The sequence below is a fragment of the Oculina patagonica genome, chromosome 8, assembly GCF_052425735.1.
Source record: "Oculina patagonica isolate OP01 chromosome 8, crgOcupat, whole genome shotgun sequence".
Classification (NCBI taxonomy): Eukaryota; Metazoa; Cnidaria; class Anthozoa; order Scleractinia; family Oculinidae; genus Oculina; species Oculina patagonica.
The window spans coordinates 3,930,951-3,951,837 of NC_135765.1; the positions used below are offsets into that span (position 1 = coordinate 3,930,951).

The window sequence follows — 20,887 nt, forward strand, 5'->3', positions numbered from 1 at the left end:
GTAAAATATTCAGAAATGTGTTATTTTTCTCTTATTTCAAAAGTTCAGCCTGTCCAGGCTCTGCGCCAAGACGAAAGTACAGTCAAGACTTCTCAGAGATCTCCTTTTCGCGGACGCGATGCGGCATTCGCCGCCCACACAGCTGAAGACCTCCAGCAGCTCCTGGATCGCTTTGCCGCAGCCTACAATGCGTTTGGCCTCACCATCACTTCAGCCTAAAGTAAACGCAGGTGATGGGAAAGGACGTCGATGAACTGCCCTCCGTCAACATTATGGACTACGTGCTAGAGGCTGTCCACGAGTTCGTGTATCTGGGCTCTACAATCTCTGACAACCTGTCCTTGGAGCCCGAACTCAACAGACGCATTGGAATGGCTGCAACAACACTTTCCAGACTGACAAAATGTGTCTGGAAAACGCCAAGCTGACAGAGCACACCAAAGCTCAAGTTTATATGGCGTGTCTAGTAAGCACGCTACTCTATGGCAGCGAATCTAGACCCAGCGCTGTTGCCAGGAAAGAAGACTCAACACATTTCATATGCGTTGCCTGAGGTGCATCATGGGCATCTCATAGAGAGACCATGTACCCAACAGCACAGTGATTTTGAGAGCAGGGTTCCCTTCCATGTTCACCCTCCTGAAACAAAGACGAATGCGTTGGTTGGGACACGTCACTCGCATGAAGGATGGTCGCATCCCCCAAGGATCTTCTATATGGAGAGCTGGCAGCTGAGAAAAGGCCAACAGGACTTGACGACCCCAGCTGCGTTTTAAAGACACTTTTTTTATTTAGCAAAAACACTTACAAAACTGCTGCTACATTACAATACGACGCTTACAGTACTAAGATTACATTTGCAAAAAAAAACTACATACTCTTGGCATCAACACCAATACCAACCTGGGAGGCAGTCGCAGCAGACAGGGATGCCTGGAAGCGCGGAGTGCAAAAGGGGCTCATGGAGTTCAAAGCCGAACTGATGCGGCAAGCTGAGGAGAAACGAACCCAAAGGAAGGCTCAGCCACCGGCGGAGAGATCTGCCTCAACCTTCATCTGCGCCCAGTGCAGCAGGGACTGCCACTGGCTCCTGCATCGGAATTCACGGCCACAATAGGGGAGGCGCTGTACCCATAACACCCAAGGCACAATTCAATAATCCTCCGTGATTGACGGATGCCTACTAATGTTCAAATGTTCAATTCTATTTCAAAATGTTCACTACTTTTCCCATATGAAGAACAGTAAGTCCACTCAGATGAATTGATTGTTTTGCATTAAAACACTGTTATGTGCTGTTATAATATACTAAGTATTACAACAGCAAATAACAGTTTTTAAACTACAAAATGTTGTCATTACCAAGTGCGGAAGGTGTTTTTCTTATGTTCTGCAATCCGTTGTCAGCTCTAAGTAAAAACATTTTCTATCGCTACTAAACAATACGTTGCTCAAATGGGGGCGAGGAGGAGGAAAAAAGGGGAGAGGGCAAGGTGGACCCTTCCTTGCTTGAAAAGGAGAGAGCAGAGTGAGGTAAGCCCTTTCTTGGTCTTGTTCCAATTAATAAGTAGGGTCACCTCCCCGACGGACAATTTTAGATAGGAGAGAACACCTCTGATTTTTTAATATTATATTTTTTTGTAGAAGTTTTAACTTCGTGAAAAGTGCCAGCAAATCGAGATGACCAAAACACACACAAAAATGTGGGGAGTCACTGAGAAACTGCTTCTCTCTCCCTTCAGTCCAGCCATGCCAGTTTCTAAGTAGATCTTTTTTACCGAATAAGGTCATCAATAATTTAAATGTTTCACTGACAAACTTGTGTTGACAAAAGCTGAGTTAAGTCTGCATTGATTTTGACAAACCGTTAAAAATCTGATGCAATGTAAGGTTCGATGTCCAGTCGTTTTGGGTGTCCAGTTATCATTTTTCTCGTTGTGGGGCAAGGAACGGGGCTCGTAACACGGCTGTAATTCGGGCGTAGTGAAGTCTGGGAACTACTGAATTAACTCATTGGTACTTGACGGGAAGTTGAATATGACATGGGGTGGGGAATTCCCCGTCGACATTGCGGAAGATCTTAAAACGCTTTAACCGCAAAAAGTGAAAGAGAGATTTGTTAAGAAACTGAGCACAACTGGCGTCTATGCAAGCAACAGACTGCTAAAGGTACCCTCACGACCGAGCCTGCAGCGACAACCGAGTTAAATCTGATTGATGTTGTAGTTCAGGTCTTTGAAACTTCCTGATGAGAGAAAAACACTTAAAAACTAAGGCCTTATCATATATATATAAAGTTTTACCGAATTTTTGTGTCAATTATTTATTTAATTCATTATTATTTAAGCATACCCCAGTTGTCGGTCCGCTGGATACTGTTCTGACAATGTGCAGTCTTGACATAAAACATAAAAATATATATGGTATGTAATACCGTTCTTGTTTCATGAAAATGAAAAAAAAGTCTGCAAGCGAAAAAGATTGTTTCAGCCTTCGAGTTCAGGTTGAATAAGTAGTTTCCTTGGAAATCCGAGCAGCCTGCAAATGGACCTGATTTGATTTGTTAAGTTTATAAGAGCGCCCCAATACAGCTTCCAGTACTTGCTTTCTCGTTTCTCTACGCTCAACTAGTTACATATATCTACAGGGTTTTGTCCAGCTTCAAAATTTGCAATATAAATGGCAGTTCTTTCGCCGTTTTGTCAGCTTCTGTTAAACGGGAACATAAATGTATCGCATAAAATAGCTAAATGAAAGAATTGAAACACATACCAAGTATATGTCGATAATCTCGCAGCTGTTTCAGTGTTGAGTTTTCTACGAATGCAGGAGCACTAAAACTCTAACAAATCAAGGCCTTCCGAGGCAAGCTGAGGCAAACATTTGCAGGTTTGTTTCAATGCAGAGGAAACACCTTCAGTGACTAAACGGATTTAAGTAAAGGCAGCTCTTGCGCAATTGTTCAGTGCAAGCTGCAAGAGATTAAGCTCGTGCAAATGTTGTGGGTCATTATTTAAATTTCTATATGTTCTTCCTTTTTCCTGTTCGCCTTTCTTGTACGTGTTGAGTTCCCTGTTTATTATGAGCTAACGACAAATAAATCTGAGCTCTGTCGAACATCAGACTGACTGGGCAATTTAACTGAAAAAAGAACGATACACTTTCTGCAGAATACTGGTACATTTTGTTTCACTTGTTAGGTTTCAGGTTTGGACTTTGAGATCATTTATCACATTTAATAAGTTCTAAACGATCTTTTCGGTGTCAAGGGCACCAATCGAAACAGTTCCTGTTTAAAATTCGGCTCGATGGTATTCTTGTTACAACTGATTCTCATGCAGAAAGCATTCTAGAATTTTTGTTAAAAAAGCGACAATAATGAATGACTAACATTTTCTAACAACAAAAAGAAGATCTATCGAATTATATCAGATTCCTGGATGTTTCCTTGAAATAGAAGTACAATGAATTACTGAATTCCGGTGAGTATTGCATTATATGTTGTATTGCTTCCTAAAATCTCTGCTTCTTCACTGTCCAACTAATGCGAAAACATCAGCTAGCTAGCTTAAATAGTTCTTCATATAGATTTTTTTAAAGTAACTGTTGTTGTGTGCACTCAATCTGTCGATATTTGAAAGTGAAAACTAATGCTCTTAGAAGTACTTATTGTGAAATATGGCGAAGCTAAAATTATAAAGAGTCTATCTACACTACAGTTATAACTGATTTCACATTGGAATCTCTTTTTCTCGAACCTCACCATAACTCGAACTATTAATAAAAGTCGTTTCGCTTGGATTTGCTCCACGCAGTAAAACACTACAATTCTACCTCCGATTGCTCGAACCACAGTAACCAATTTTTGTTTCCCTCGGATCGGGGCTCGAGAAATCTGGATTACACTGGCCCTACACTGTATTACTTTGCCTCAACCCAGCATCAACATAATATACTGACCTGGTATAACTCCTAAATCAGTGCTTACAGAAGATTTTCTTGTGCTGGCGTGTGACCTGAAATTCCACCAACAGCCACGATTCAGGGACTGGCTGGGAACTAAATATATTTCAGTTTTGATGCAGTTTATGACCCTATAAATTGGCTACCTCTATAGCCTTGGTTTGCTGGAATCGTCAGTTTGAACGTCTCTCGACTGTCAACGTTCAACGTTCAAAATGGCGGCTTAATTCCCTGAACATAACTTAGCTAGAAAGTGCAAGCAAAACATGGCTAGGACGGTAACGAAAACGTCACTATAAACTGAGGGCAGCGACCCTGTACGTGTATTATACATCTTGAAACATTTTTTAGCTGTACATGTCGTCTCATAAACAACAACGTGACTGAAATCGAACGACCAGCTCCTGGGTTTAATGGAGAACATGAACTGTAGTAGAATTTTGGCTCTATAAGGACCTGAGCTTGTCTTCTGGGACTTTTGACATATACAATTCTGACAGGTTCTCTAGGTAATCACGAGATGCTTACATATTTTTTTTTTTTTTTTTTTTTTTTTAAAAAGACGTTTTCCACAAAGACTGTTGTTACATAAAGCCGGGCTTTTAAGTTTAGTGCGACAATGGTGCACTAAAAAGTAAACTTGTTAGCTTAGGGTTTTGCGGTTTTTAGGGTTTGCGTTGAATTCAGCTTTATATTTACTTTATATTTACTTGCATATGAAAACATATTGGCATATGAAACCATATTGGCAGATTTTCAACCGTGTTGGACTCAGTGGTCAAAAAATGGCGGAAAGAGACATTGTAGATTCTAAACGCTGGCTTTCGGTTGACAGTGTTTTCTCCGCCTCTATATACTACTGAACTAAATTTCCAGAAAGCCATACTCGACGCGTTAGCTTTTTTTTGCAAATTGTAACGTACAGCGGTTTTATAGGCAAGTTATTCTTTGGGGAACAAGTACCGGTATACGCTCATCTACAATTTGTTGGTGATAAAAACAAGTACGCAGGCGGGCCTGCATGAAATCCGAATCCAAAGTGACCAACCTTTGAATCCGCAATGCCATACAGTATACATAGTTGTCGGCTACTTTCTCCAATAATCCACTACTTTGAATCGACACTGTTACTTACCGGCCGTTTCTTGTTGGCGTAGCTCAGAACTCAAGAAAATATGCACTGAGGTAACACTCTCCGTCTGAAAGTTCAGTTCTAATGACAAATCGTAAACACGGTGGCACCATTAATGCTTTCTGTTTCCAGCTGTATGCCTCTTCGGGGAGTGTAGGCAGTGATGTCAGTGGCTTGTCCCTCTAAAAGCTTCTAAAGCGTGTAACAACAGGATGCAACATTTTTTCTTTTAAGTCCTGTTTGCTTTATTTTAAAGGAAGGAACGAAAAAGGACAAACTAATTTTTCAGGACTTCTTAAGATTATGACGAAAAAAATCGATTTTTACAAACAGTTGTTTCTCGAGGGCTTTGATTAGTTAATTAACTTGCTAGAAGAGCGATTGCGCCACACTACTGATTTTCAATTTGTAAGAAGTTGGGTTAGGCCCGGTTCAGACGCCGATCTTTTCATGAGCCGAACCTAATTCCTTGAATTAAGTACATGAAAAGATCGGCGTCTGAATCAAATTAGAACTGCTTCGAAACTGCTATTTCAATTTGGAACGGCTCACCCGTTCTTCCCGCCTGGCTTGGCCGAGAATTTCGCCTTTGGAACGCCTTTGGAACGACTTTGATTCAGACGCCGTACTTTTCATGTGCCGATCCTAATTCATAAATTATTATAATGTATTTTGACTGGTTTATTGGAACTGTATTAGGAACGGCCAAAAAGTACGGCGTCTGAATCAAGAGGCGTACTTTTGTCAATTTGGGTCGGTCCAAATTCGAATTGAGTTCGGCTCATGAAAAGTACGGCGTCTGAACCGGGCCTTAGTTCAATTTTGCTCGAAAGGTTATAATTTCAGCAGAACCTCATATTAAACTATGGTTGTGGGAGAACTTGGTCGCACTTACTTGGTTTTAGCCAGAAGATAAAGATGTCATATAATTAATGTTGTACCGGCTAACTTTGCTTTAAAGACTATCAACTTATGCTCGACTGAAATCCTTAGATCTGCCAGGATTTCATCTTTGAGATGTAAATGTGGTGGATGAACACCTTAAAAGCGAAAATTTGCCTTGTTTCCTTGTTTATAAATTGTCAAGATACACCATCTCCTAGGGAGCTATGGTAGTTGGTATGAGAGAATTCTCACGCGCTCATTGGTCGGGGGTATGATGGATCCCTGAGAGTATAGACCGTGAAAATGACGTAACCTATGACGAAACACTAGGCGACTTTCGGAAAACTTGAGAAAAAAAGGCAAAAAGGACGAAAAAGTGATCTTTAACACGCTGTCAGGCGTGCATGAGATTTCGTTGGCCGTTCATTACTCTCTATTTCCTCGCATTTTCAGCCTTCGATCGTTGAACGCGGAAAAAGAATCGCGAGAGAACAGTTTCTTTCACGTTCTTTTGCTTTGAAAAATAGAGGAGGTGAGTAAGTCTAGCAAAGTTCCCTCAATTTGGAGGGGGGAGGGACAGGAGAGTAAATCTCCCTCCTCCCTACTTTTTTTGCGCTAATTTCTCCCTCCTCCCTACTTTTTGTGCCAATTTCTCCCTCCTCCCTATTTTTTTGGCCATTTCTCCCTCCTCCCTATTCTATACCTCCCCCCTCAATTTGCCGTTATTGTCTCGATGTTATCGACAACACCTTTCCATGGTCTTCACCACACAAATGCGCCATAAAATGTCCAAAACTTTGCCTTTGAACATTTTGTGACGTCATTCGATGGCCTGCAGTGGTCTTTGTAGACCTTTTGGAAAAATGTGGCCGATTTTTTTAAAATTATATTTTATTTGGTTAATATAAAATGTTCTGATTTTTTGTAAAGAGAAATATATTAGCACTTAGTCACTGAAAAGTTGTTCAGTCAAGCGTGGATACGTGATCAAAATTTCCGACTTTTTTTAACTTTCGTCATTTCCGGTTCTTGCTTGCGTTCTTCGATGGTCACACAACGCTTCGGTTCCTTATTTTCTGAATGATTTACTCGAACACCTTTTCGGTTGGTCTCTTTTTTTCTGCTGATTTTTTCGGCTTTTTCGGCTTTTCACGAAATTATTTCTTTTCTTTCAAGGTGACAGCGGTGTGCAAGTGATCTGTCAGGCCTCGCTTTGGTGAGGGAACTTTTGTCCAAGAACAATATTTTTCGGCAAAAAGATAGAAAGGGGTCAAAACGACTTGCTTGTGTGTGTGTTTGTGTGGATTAATTAACACAGTCTCCATGGCAGAGTAATTAGCAAACAAAAACGTAATTATTGTTCGCTTGAACGACAAAGACAGTTAACAACATTCCAGCACAATTCAGCGGCTGACATAATAGATGAAGAAGAGGAACTTTATTTTGGCTTCACTTATTTGAGATCGATTACAAAAGGAACATGTTTATAACCGTAAGATTTGGAGGTAAGCATTTCATTTGTAGGCGTGATTTGATTTATTTGAATCACTGCAAAACGAGTTAATAGATGAATTTCACTTCGTGACTTGTGTAATGTTTTGTCATTTTAGTCATTTATCACGCACAACTTCAACGTAAATTATTTTATGACACCGTCTTTTCCTCTCCTGTTTAGATTGTCAAGAAGCTCTTTTTAACCCAAACTGTATGACAAAGGTCCTTCTAGAGGACATCAAGAAGAGATGTCGGCGCGACAGAGAGGGTTATATAGAGTTTTGTTTGTTCATTCATGTTCGCTACCGGTTTGTTGATCTTTGTGTCATGTTTTCTTGTCAAGCTGTTTGCTCGGTGCTAACTGTTGCAAATGTATTTGTTTTGCAGAAATAATTGACTTGTCAGATGAATCGGGCAATCTTAAAAATCTTCTGGAACACAAGGGTGAATATGCTACGGAACTTTTGAAAGCGCGACACTCGTTCATTCTCATCAAAGTTGACAGTGAGTTTAATACTGCATTGTTTACCTTTTGACTCATTATTTTCTTGTACAAAATTTTAACGCTGACACTAATGTTGTTCAAAGTGGTAGGGTGAAAATGTTCTCGAGGCACAGACAACACAGAATGTAAAGTGTACTTGCCGTAAGAATTAAGTATAGTTAGAAAGTCTAGAAAGGGTGGCCGAACTAAACTTATGAGTTCTGGTAAACTTTCCGTATAGCCCCATACTCATTATGCATACAATTTTGTGAGTCTTATGAGTTCATGACTTCACTACCTCACAGTAAGAGAGAAATAGGATGCATAATCAGGTATGGGGCTAAAAATAGAAATTTAAGTCTTGTGTGAACTTGCAGCAACTTAATTATATAGCTGTCAGTAAATCCTATATTGTCAGCGCAGCTATTTTTCCTTAATTTCTGAGAACTGTCCAATACCCGATTCCCTCTATAGCGCGCGCCTGCAGGGAATCACGGTAGTTGTATTCATCAAACCATGCGCGAGACTCAGCAACGATGCACGCTGCTGAGTCTCGCGCATGGTTTGATGAATACAACTACCGTGATTCCCTGCAGGCGCGCGCTATAGAGGGAATCGGCTATTTGGGATTAAATTTGGATAGTTTCAATTAGGACTTTCAGGTAAAATGCACAAACTGTCCAATTTAAGAAAAATTGGACACTTTTGTCTCAGCCAATCAAATCAAAGAAAAAACAACATGTGACGGATATTAGCCAATTAGCACAAAGCATAGCGTCAGCCCTGTAAACTTGTCGCATTGTTAGTCAACAATGGCGGAATTTTCTAAGGCAAGTTTGCTACGTTTTTCCATTCTTTTTGAGCTTTTCAGCAATAATAACAACAAAGAGAAATTTTCTACGTTGTCAGAAGAGGAGCTAGCTACACTATGAAGTAAAAACCAAGAGCAAACCACCTGCAATAGTACAAAACTTGGGTGAACGTAAGTGCAGCGAAGCGAAGCAAGAAATCTGTCAGATTTTCATCGCCATGAGCTAGATGCAATTCTTTGTCGTTTTTTGCTGAAATTCGAAAAGAAAAGACGGCGATGAAGTACGAACGAGATAGTGGAAAGGAGTATGTCTCTTCGGACATTTTGTGTACGACTTTCATTGATTGATGCAGTGTTTTCACTCACTTTGTAGCAAGCTTCGCAAACTCAGGTGAATAAAATTGCACTGTTTTGTTTAAGTTTTATTTGTTAAGACAATGCTTTGAGTGAGTTGCATGTGCTGTGTTATGCCTACTATTGTTGAATTCTTTTCCCGTTCTGGACATAAGTTTATTGTTTACGCTGGATTGACTGACTACAAGCTATATAATTAATATGTAACCGGACTACATGCTTGTCCAATTTGGAAATAATTAGATTCAAAAAATTCCTCTGACAGCCAAATTGGACTCGGCCTACGGCCTCGTCCAATTTTGGCTGCCCTCAGAATTTTTTTCATCAAATTATTTCCAAATTGGATGGCATGTAGTCCAATTACGTATACAAATCTATATGTCACCCTAAAATGTACCTCTATAAACATGGCAGCCAACTTAGAATATGACAAGAAATGAAGAAGAAAACGTAACAAAGTCCCAAATTATCCAAGCTGTTTCAAGGGAATTGTTAGAATAAGGTGTTCTTCATGCAAATATTTACTTCTATAGAGAGATGAAAAAAAAAACAGCTGGGATTGGATTGACCTGTGCTGCATAGCAAATTGGGGGGGGGGGGTAGGGGCAGAACAGGGGCATCTGAAGTTCCCGCTTCCTGTACCTTTTACTTCTGGTCACATCCCTTCAGCCAGCGACACACTAGACAATTTTATTCGCCGAACGCGGCAAATTTGATCGAGAGCGACCGGTGAATAAAATCGCCGATATCTGACATGCCAGTTAATGGCGATTTTATATGCCGGCCGTGGTGATTGGCGAAAATCGCACACTTGGCGATTTTCGCCGATCGCCGCAAGTGTGTCGCCGGCTTTACTTAGTGGCTCACACTTTCTTGGTGCTTTTCTACTGCAAAATATCATGCAATATTGCAAAAAAAATTCAATTTCTCCTGGTTCCCGCCACTTTGGGAATCCCATTACCTGCCCTCTCTTCTCTTGCCTCCCATATCTCTCCCACCCATATTCCCCTGGGCTCTTGTTCCTCTGCCCCCCTTACACAAAGAAAAAACCTGCAATGCAGTGGCAGTTCCAGAGGTACTCAAGGGTTTTGGGGTGGGCGGTTGGGGGGTTGCCAAAGTGAAGTTTGGCCCTTTCTTACTTGAAGAAGGGAGAGCGTACAGTGAAATTGAACCCCATAAAGAGGGGGGATTAAAATTTTCAGTAAGAGACGGGTGGCCCGCAGGTCCCCTCTGCACCTCTCCTAAAACCACCACCTGCACTGACTACGTAGAAGCTTTTGAAGGGGAGCCTGCAAGAAATAGGTACTTAAGTATTTGGAAGACAATGGATGACCTGTAAAAGGACTGTTGCAGTGGTCTAAAATGGAGTAATGCAAGCAGGGTAGAATTGGATGGATGGAGTAATTTAGCCAGGGTTGTAGCTAGATACAGCCAAACTGGTGAAGAATTAAGTGGAAAAAAAAATCAGTTTTGGCAAGTGAACATTTGCCAGAATTAGGTTACCCTGGGCACCTGCCTATCAATAAGCCTGTGAGCCGGGGGGGGGACCCTGTATATTTTTGGGTGGGGGTGTGCCACTGGGACTTTGAAATCATTACCCTATACCAGACCATGTTCAGCTTATGTTGCAACCCTATACTAGACTAGACACCAAAAGTCCCTACACTATCCCAGACTTGCTTTTTTTAAAACTGTTTCGCTTTCAGTGTTTTAATGGAAAACCATCTGTCAACATCGATGCTGCAATGAATATATTTACATTTAGGAAAGCCTTTTTCTCTTCCGAGTTTCTATTCCTATTCTGGACTTAATTTGTCATACCACCAATCAATTTCCCGGCAAATGATACCCTTCTCTTAACCAAAACTCTCTGATTTTTATACCCTATCCCAGACTAAACTGCTTGAAAACCATACCCTTCACAGCAAAGCTCAAATATGGGAGTGCCCTCTCCCCCTGGGCCTGTGAGCAGGCTCATGTTTGGGAAGGAGATGGCTGGGACGGAAGCCAAAGTGTGAGTCTGCTAGGAGGCTACTATCAGTTCAGAAAATTCGTTTTTGTGATATCATGACTTCCGCCATATGGCCATTCTCATCTGTCCAGTGATTGGCTGATAGAAGCATAAAATCAATTCAGGCAAGTGCGTGATAATAGTAATCAATTTCTGGTTTCCTAATATTTTATTTCTTTTCTACTGTCAAGAAAAAGAAGGAGAAGATGCATCAACATACACACCATTACTGAATGACATCAAGACGATAACATCATCATTTCTGCGTAAGTACCTGTGTCTCATTTTTATTATTGCAAATTTCAGTGATATGCAAACTCTGAAATTCAAAATACAACTAATGATTGCGTTTTTCTCTGCCATTAATCATAATTATGGCGACGCAAATGAACCATGAAAAACAGAAACAAACAAAATGGATTGCAATCTGCCAATCACAACTGACGGACATGACCTTTTGACCCAGTTGAAGTAAAGTTCTGTTCACTGAGAGGTCCGCTAAGATGATTGATGGCGGCAAAAAAGCATTAACCGTTGGTTGAGGATTGAATTTTAGAGTTTGCATGTCACTGAGAACCTTCTGCAGTTTTGAGTGACTAGGAGTATCTCTATTCCCCTGGATAAGATGCTAGGCCATTGCAGAGTTAACCCCCAGCATAATTTTGCTGATACCCATTTACATGTATACACTTCGGATGAAGTCGAGTGTCATGCCCAAGAACACAACACAAAATATGACCCTACCCAGGGTTTAAACGAGGACTGCTCTATCCAGAGCCCAATATTTCTTCCTTTTTACAACAGCCAATTAATTTTGTTGCCAGCCTGAGAGTGGCCAATTTAGAAAGACTCAAATGTGTTTTCTGTCCCGCAGAACACCTAACCAGACCTCAAAGCAGTCGTAGCAGTGTCACACCACCAAGTCGCCAGGGAAGACGGAAATCAAGTGCTAACTGGATGAAGGCAAGAACAAGTTTAGCTTTGAGTGGTGAACTTAAAAGGAGAGCAAGAAGCAAAAAATGAGGAAGGGATATATGGATATCAATACTAAAAACTAAACGGAAGCTTCACATTATATGAAATGAAAAGTGTGTTATAAAATACCCATGCATCTTAGTCACAAAAATCCCTCAGATAGCAGATGACTGTAAATTATGCATGTTTTGTATTTCATATCATTGCCGTGTGTCCTGATAGCCTCCCCAGGGAGTACTGAAGAAAAAAACAAGCGCTGGGGAAGAATTTGTAAGAAAAAAGCTGTTTCTTAACACCCCCGCCATATGATTAAATTAATGTGCAGTTCCAGAAAATATCCATACCCACCCAGTGGAAGGTCATTGGAAATTTCGAGGATGGGTCTCAGAATCTAAACTTTTTAAAGGAACTACATTGTATGGGGCTTAACTGGAATTTCCAAAAGGGTGAGGGATTCAAACCAAAAAAACCTTCCATGGGAGGGGTCTGGATATTTTTTATTTTTCTACTTTATTTTCATAAACAAATCTTACACCACGACGTACTCCCCAAAAATACCAGAATAAATTATGTCCCAAAATTGCTGAAATTGCTTTTTTCATACTTAAGTACTTATGCACGTATCATTGTTAAGCTCACGTATCATTGTTAAGCTGCTGGGGGGGGGGGGGCATAGGCCGGGCATTTGAACTTAGCTGAGATTTTCTGATCAAATGCCCGACCCCAGGGCATGTGTGGATGTTCAAAAGAGTCACTAAACTTCAATAAAATGTTGTAAGCAAGACCATTAAAACGGTCAAAAGTCCCCACTACGGGCAAACAATTGCTGTCAAATCCCCCGCCTATGCCTGGCCTCCCCCCCTCCCCCAGCGGCTTAACATTGATAGGTGCATTAGGAACTCTTTTTCATATCACCATCAAAATCGTTCTCAACTACCCCCTTTAATTTATAGGTAAGAAACAACTGAATTTTCATTTGACTATTTTCTTGTATGATATGCAGAAAATATCTATACTCTCCCCCATTTTGCATCCCTCTTCCCTTCTGGAAATTCCAGTTTAGGTTCACACTTTCCCTTAAACTTTTGGTCTTTAAGACCCTCCCCCTTGGTATTTCCAATAGTCTTCCGCGGGGAGGGTATGGATATTTTCTGGAACCACACAATCTCCGTAACTTCCATTTTATCAGGGTCCCACTTGTTCAAAGCTAGATGGGTTGAACTTATCAGCTTCCAAACAAATGGGCCCTGGACAAACCCATTCACAGCCTTATACATTTTTACCACTGGTCGTAAAGCAGTCAAGGAAATTACAAATATTATTCTCTGCTTGAATGGTTAAAAATATCCATATTTGTTATTCTTATCGAAAATCACAGCAAAGTGTATATTTGACAACACAGATAAATATATTTTGATAATTTTACCTTTATATATTTTCAACAAAGTGTGAATAAATAAAACGAAAAGAAGACACTGAGTATTTTGATTTTTGACATTGTTTACAGTTACATGTGATACTGTAAAATTCTGCTATAAATTAAAGAAACCCCCTCCTTGATAATGCCCTACATACACCACATGGAAAACACAGGGTTGCCACAGGTCAGGAAATGGTCAGGGAAAAATAAAATTCTTCAAAGTCAGGGAAAAGTCAAGGAATTTTGTTTTGCGTTAGGGAAAGTAAACATATTGAAGAAAAATCAGAGAAAGTTATGCCACTGCTGATGTAATACCGTTGAAGGATGAAAGAAATATTTCAGGTCAGTCTGATCTCAGCGATGTTTTTTCTCGTTGAAATGAAGGCTGAATGCTGCAATCTGACATTTTGCATATTTTTGGTCAGGGAATTTTGATTTTTATCAGGGAAAAGTCAGGGAATTTTGAAAACTGATGTCTGTGGCGGCCATAAAACAGCTGGTTGAACAATCGGACCGCGAAATTCTCTCCTCCACAGGGACTCTCCGGGGAAGGGAAGAACGAGTGTGCGCGAGGGACAGTGGGGAGAGGAAAAAGGCGGGAGCATCTCTTCTCAGGAGCGGAAGCGTTCCCAACGCACTTTCTTTCACCTCTTTCCAGCCTCCCAGCTGCCAGTGATCAAGGCAACACTGAGGAGGAGTGAGGGCGCATTATATAATCAAAATTTGATAGTCAGAAATTCTTGGTTTTCACGTGACGTCATCAAAATTCTAAAACCAAAAACCGCAAGACCCCTGAGTTTTTATCCTTCACTGGCTATTAGACATCCTTAATATATATAATGTTGGAGGTTTTTTTCGATAGCATTTGCCGTCTTTGAGATAGAGCATTTTGAGTTTCGGAGTTTCACACCACACGAGATCAAAAATGGCCATGAAGGCTGTCATGTTTTCTTTAAAAAAAATACATTTTCCTGCGATTTTAAACAATCTGGACAGTTGAGGTTTTGCGGGAAGTGTTTATGTGAATTTTTATTTGTTCATGAGGGTGAACTGCCAGATGTTTTCATTGATTTCCGGCGGCCATTTTGGAGTCCAAACACTTGGACTCCAACACGTCGTTTCCATACTGTGCTCTCCAAGTTCACGTGAAACATTTTGACGAATAACTCGAGTACGGAATAACGCACAGACCTGAGACTTGGACAAGGAGTTTATATAGTAGTTTTGTACAACATGTTATGTTCTTGATTTTTTGACTCAATAGTTTTGGATTTTATTTTTTCGCCGCGTGACAGTGAAAACCACCTATTACTTCGTTTTTCGTGCATTCTGTGTAGTCGTAAAAACGACTCGATTGCGCTTACAGGTATCCCATTGCTGAAAAATATCATATTGGGCTGGCAATTTACGGATCACGGTCACGTTTGAGTTGTTTTCACGTAGCCTGTTCCAGGCCAGAACGGCGAGTGAAAAAAACAAAAACAGACCAGGATTAGTTAGAGTCTTTCTCTCTCTAACCCCAGGCCCCTAGCCATTCTTCATGCTTTAGGGACCGTTCATTTTTTATGGGGTGGGGGGGGGGGGGGCTGGTGGGATTTGACAGTCAGTCACTGTTATATATAATGGCCCCCCCTTCTTCATCGGAAATTTTTCCTGCCCCCCTCGAAATTCAATTTTCTTTTCGATGACCCCCCCCCAAAAAAAAACAATTATCAAGTGAAATTAAAATTTATCAAACGTTATGACTAAAGGATGTATTAGTTGTTCAGTCATAATAACAGACAAACTACATTCCCCCATAAAGCTGACATTGCCTTGACTGTTTATTGGGTATGCCGTTTGAAAGAATGGGTTGACTGCATTTGTAACCGATATGCTGTTGGGTTGAGTTAATATCAAAGTAGGGGTACATAACAAAGTAGGGGGGTCCGGGGGCATGCTCCCCTGGGAAAATTTGAATTGTCAGAACCTCAGGAATGTTATTTTGGGCATTCTGGCAAGATTTTTAACTATAACAGAAGTCCTTATTACAACACTTAAAAGTATAATTATTTTCAGTGACCCCCCCTAACTGACCATATTTTTTTGCCTGGCCCCCCCTTTGAAGCCATATTTTTTCGCATGACCCCCCCTCAAATCCCACCAGCCCCTCCTTCCTCATAAAAAATGAACGGTCCCTTATCCCGTTCAGTTTCACGCGCGCTGCTCCCCAACTAACCAAACGCCTGGAGCAGCTATTTTTACGTATTTTATTTGTGTGGCCGTGACGAAGACTCAAGATACACTTGTATGCCCCTTACTTGAGGTAACAGAGTTGTTTGTGTGTGGGTGATGTCCCCTAACTGGAGACTTTAAATTCCTTTGTGTGTGGCCGGGAACGGCTAGTTAGGTCGAGTTACCCTTTTGCTCTTTTGTGGTCGCTCTGACAAAGTTTCTTTTAACCTCGCAAATTGCATCCTTCTTAATAGCGGTAACTTTTGCAGCTTCGGTGTTATAGATTAAAATACTGATGCGATTAAAGAATCAAGAGCATTTTGTTCGTGCTAAAGGTAGTCTATAATCAGTGATAATTAATGCCTCATTTCCGTTATCCATTTAATCCGTATATCCTGACCGACTTCAATTCAAGGCAAAGTTCCTTAGTACACTTACAAAAGAAAGGTTGATTGTTGCATCTTCGACAACGACATGAAAATCGTAATGGACGCTACCTGATAGCGCAGGATCCCAAATACCCCTGTCCCTCTGAGTCCCCTTTCCTTTTGCTAGTGTACTTGCAAAATGTTTTAAGGGAAAGCAGCCTTGTCCCCATAGCGCACTCTCTGCGAGCGACCTTGACCGTCTGAGTATCAGGCTATTCTCCTCCAAGCCCCGCTGTATTTTCGTAGCAGGCGGAAAGCAGGCAGGCCAGGCAGGGGCTTAAATGCTTGATGGCTAGTCCAAGGCAAGCCGACCAGGCAGTCCAACTCTTATTACGGCTCTCTGTACTAAAGACCTTCTTTACATTCCGCATTTCAATTTAAAAACGTACGGCGCAAGATCTTTCTCCGTGGCAGCTCAAACACCCTGGAATACGCTGCCTTAATTCTGACATCAAGAACAGTTCCTCAGTGTCCGTTTTTAAACATAAACTTAAAACGTTCCTTTTTAAAAAAGCATTTTTATAAATTTTTAGCGACCTTTTTTTTACTATTTTTATATTTATTTTTCAATAGTGTTTTAATATTTTTAACGTTACTTCTGTAACGTTAAAAATTACTTCTATTTTAAAAATTAAAAATTACTTCCATTTTAAGATATTGGCGCTAATCATGAAAATTGTTCAAAGGTAGTTTGGCTACGGACGGATATGGCAGTAGTAATCTAAAACTTTGAAAACGTCTGGCAGAGGTTTTCAAATTCGACAGTGTCTACTTGTAAAAAATTCGCCTATAAACCATTAACTTCCTTTATTCACACCTTTAAGAATGGATTATGCCTTTCTTTGTTGTTCAAAGGCTTTTTTGTTACGTTGATCACTGAGTGCACCCTCATAATTCTATCATAGTTACCACCAAAATGTGTAAGGATTCCCGTGATAGGAGGATAGATACCTGATCCGCTGCAATATTAGTTCCCGTCTTGCTATTGCTTATTCAGCAGTTTTTCATGTATACCCGGCGTCCTTTATTCTGTGCTACCTATGTAATCTAACCTCATTTTCGTCAAATCGCCCACCACGTTTCCAGTGTTTTTTCCATTTCATATATATATTTTTTATATTTTATATATCTATGACATCACTCTTTCCAAGTTATGTCGCATGCAGTCAATTGACTACAAGTTTAATCCAAATTATCAAGGAAGCATTATCGGATTTTATACCATGCCATAGAAAATACAGCCAATCAGAATACAGGAAAGCCGTTGTATATTCGACGGTATTCAACCCAACCTTCCCATCGTGCGCTGCGATCTTATTCTCGATGAAATTTAGTAAGCGTATTTTCTATGGCATGGTATAAAATAGTTACACAACACTTTCTCGTGGTATACTATGGAATATCCCACTTGTCACTTGTATTTTCTTCGTATACACACTCGCCTAAAGGCTCGTGTGTACACCGAGAAAATACAAGTGACTCGTGGGATATTCCATAGTATACCACTCGAAAGCGTTACATAACTAGTATGTATAATATAGTGGAAATGTGAATTTAATTAGGTCTTTTTAAGGTATCTGGAATGTATTCTGATGCTTGACATGACCGTCAGTACATAATAAACATATCATACACAGCTGTTTTTTGTTATTTTTTTGACATGGTTCGGATGACTTCTTCGAGGCAGTGCTGTTTTGATACCGCCCTAAATGACACTGCATGCAAAAGTAAAAGAATACGAACGAACCCGAAAAAAAAGGAAAATAATCCGAAAGAAACTTTAAAAACCAAGGCAGGAAGCTCTCGAATGCAGGAAACCGCAGAAATCAATCCAGAATGTAAACGGCGTTCGTTTTCGATAGTTTGAGTAACCCAGACATGTCTGTCTGTTTAAGGTTACTGATAACCTCTTGGGGTGCCGTTCGGAAAATATTTCGTACGCGCGTCTTTTTCGGTGAAACCATGGATAACTATATATCTTTGGAAAGGTTATGAAATGTAGAATCCAAATATATAAAAATATTGGGCATTTATCGCTTTGATCAGCGCGCGCGAGCCGTCAAACTTGAAATTATCGATGTTCGCTTCGCCGAATTACCCGCATCTGCGTTCTCTCTTACATCAAAACAAACTGCACTACATCACTCAGCACACGATAGGCTATCAAAGTGTGTCGGGCATTTTGGATCTTTCTATTGGTTTCTGAGAAAATAGGCTCTGAAGTTGGCCAATAGGAAATTTTTCGTTTCGCGTCACGTAAAGAGGTGTCACAGGAAAAATATTTCGAATATTCTAAATGCCCGACACACTTTTGTGCATCAATATCTCACGATCATTTCGGCCAAATTTCTTAAAAATCCGACATATCTACATACCCTATTAATTCATTTGAAGAGAGGTCATTCATGAAAATATAAACCTCGAGTTTTCGGGCCGAAAAGATTTTACTAGTTTTCACACCTTGTCAACGCAGGTGTGAATGCGGCCCATGCCGCCGACCAATAAAAATTGCACATACAGCCCCCTGATGTCGCTTGTTACAAAACAATCTCAAATTCGTGGGAAAAGCTATTCGCTACTCAATCTGCAGCCATCATATGTATTTGTTATCCATGGTCATAATGCCAATAACGAAATCGGGCGCGCGGAATTCGAAAGCAAGGAGGCAACGAGGTAAAGGCCGTCTCAAAAATACCACGAACCCTTGTCTCTGGCAGCGAGCTGAGATTTCTTCGCTTCATTGATTGAACTTGTTGACCTTTGTTCGCTTTCTTAGGCCCGGGCTTTTTCTTTCCTTTAACCCATGGCGAACTCTCACGTTTCCGCTTTTCTGATCGTTTCATGATCGTTTCTCCTTGCGTTGACCACGAATAAAACACAAACTCTTCGTGAACAAATTACGTAATTCGAGCATCCCTGGATGTATTCCCGCGTGAAACTCACCAGAGGTCCGAAGCGTTGACATGTTATAACACCTTTGGGGATTAACGTTTTAGTCATGCAAAACACAAAATGTGCAATAACTCTGCTAGAAAAATTCGTACTGAAATAATTTTTTTAAAAAATGAAAACCAGAAGAGTGGGCTATCTCATGGCAGCTTTTTACAATTTTGCAAAATTCAGCCCCAAAAAGGTTATTAGTAACCTTAACGTACCCCCACGAGTAAGGCAAACAAGAGTGACGTACATGTGGTCATAGCAAGTTTGATCAACTCTTATGTTTTACATGGAAGGTTACTGTTACATGATGTAGCTTTAAAACTCCTCTTCACCTTCTTTAGTATTCAATTTTTCTCGTTTTTCCCAGATATCTTTGGTGCAATGCGCCCCACGGAGCCGGAACGGATGTCACGTGACGCGACGAAAGCCCTTTGAACTCCGAACTGTCCGTCAATTCCATATTTGCTCACCGTTCGCTTTGTGTCGCCGCTAAAGTGTTGAAAGAGATGTCTGCGGGATTATGTACGCATGGTCTGGTTTGTTATTTACCGACTTGCTTGTTTTTGATCGGAAATAAATGAATTTTGCACTTTGTTTGTTTTTGCAAGTAAGAAAGGTGACCGAGGTGGCGCACATCAAACTCCTGGGTAGCACTAAGCCATCGAACTCGATTGCGTGCAAGCTCTTGAATAATTTTATCGTCAATACCGTAAATTATGTCAAATATTAAACTTCAAAATAGCCTTGGCCAGCCGTTCATGTTGGTGGGCGATCCGTCGCGATGTTAGCTGCAATTCGTCTGTTCACACTTCTACACCTCTTGTGTAAGTGAACAGACAAGCTTTAACACATTCCAAGATCGAACACCGAGGTTTACCGAAGCATTTTTAGCAATTGACCTATTAAACCCGCAATCAATCCCTTCCTATAGAATTTTTTTAAATGAACTCGTGAAATCATTTCTAGCTACCAAAAAAGAAAAAACAAGCAAATAAAATAACCCCCAGAGACAAATTTGGCTGCCGGAAACAGGAAATCATAATATTTACTCGAGTCATACCAAAATTGTAGCGACGAAATGTATCTCGTGAGGAAGGAAACATACTTGACGGCAAAGATAAGGCCATAACCCTGAGTAGGACCTTACGGAGTGGATTAGACTCAAATTGATTGGCTCATTTTGCTATTTGATGTGTTTAGACCACTGGTATTCTTTTGTGTAATCCGTCATAACAGAGCTCAATCTCTGAAGGATCACCTCTTCGAAAAGTAGACAAGCATTATCAATCAAAAAAAAAGAAGTTAACAAGTAAACTCGATTCCGCGCGGATCAGAAGGCATATAATAGCTCTGCATGTAGTCAATCACATCAAAAGGAACCAAGGTAGTCAATCATTTCCGGTGTCGTCAAGAAAGGCCTGGGAGTTTTTGTGTTGTGTGCGTGTATGAAAAGACCGAGGCAAATCTCGAATGAAAAATAACCCCAAAAATTCAGACTATCCTCTTGTGTTATCTCTTTCTCAACACGCACTCCAGCGATATCAGTAGTATCATCAAACAGGCTTTCGCGCAATGAAGCAGAAAGCTATTCCAATACCTTTTCAACATTGAAAAAACAAAAGTGCAACCGGTGGTATGCAACTTTTATCCCGGGTCATTTGCATAATACAGGCGAGCTTCGTTTAATATGGCTGTTGTGAATGCTCGCAGAAAGCAAGGGCAAAACGCGTAAACAAAACACACTGGCAGTTTATCGCAGTTGGCTTGGTGGGAACT

At 40.6% G+C, this 20,887-nt stretch overlaps 2 protein-coding genes across 3 annotated transcripts in view; both read left to right on the plus strand.

Annotated features, from left to right (window-relative positions):
- Window positions 1-20,887, plus strand: part of LOC144663400 (E3 ubiquitin-protein ligase TRIM45-like) — a 173,183-nt gene that overhangs the window by 5,461 nt on the left and 146,835 nt on the right. The window lies entirely within an intron of this gene.
- On the plus strand, window positions 7,223-12,739 carry LOC144663472 (uncharacterized protein CXorf65 homolog). Of its 2 annotated transcripts, XR_013572611.1 has the most exons (6): window positions 7,223-7,485; window positions 7,656-7,742; window positions 7,862-7,978; window positions 11,326-11,400; window positions 12,009-12,319; window positions 12,385-12,739. XR_013572611.1 is itself a non-coding variant. In XM_078524432.1 (5 exons), the coding sequence occupies exons 1-5, from the start codon at window positions 7,461-7,463 to the stop codon at window positions 12,155-12,157; spliced, it is 453 nt and encodes a 150-aa protein (XP_078380558.1). In that variant the 5' UTR covers window positions 7,223-7,460; the 3' UTR covers window positions 12,158-12,739. The 2 variants fall into 2 exon arrangements, 1 of the variants encoding a protein (XP_078380558.1); XM_078524432.1 differs by having other exon boundaries at window positions 12,009-12,739.

Excerpts from the sequence above, each read along its gene's own strand:
- LOC144663472 (XM_078524432.1), top strand. The coding sequence starts at position 7,461 with ATGTTTATAACCGTAAGATTTGGAG. Across the intron at positions 7,486-7,655 it reads TATAACCGTAAGATTTGGAG|ATTGTCAAGAAGCTCTTTTT; the intron begins GTAAGCATTTCA and ends TCTCCTGTTTAG. Across the intron at positions 11,401-12,008 it reads GATAACATCATCATTTCTGC|AACACCTAACCAGACCTCAA; the intron begins GTAAGTACCTGT and ends TCTGTCCCGCAG.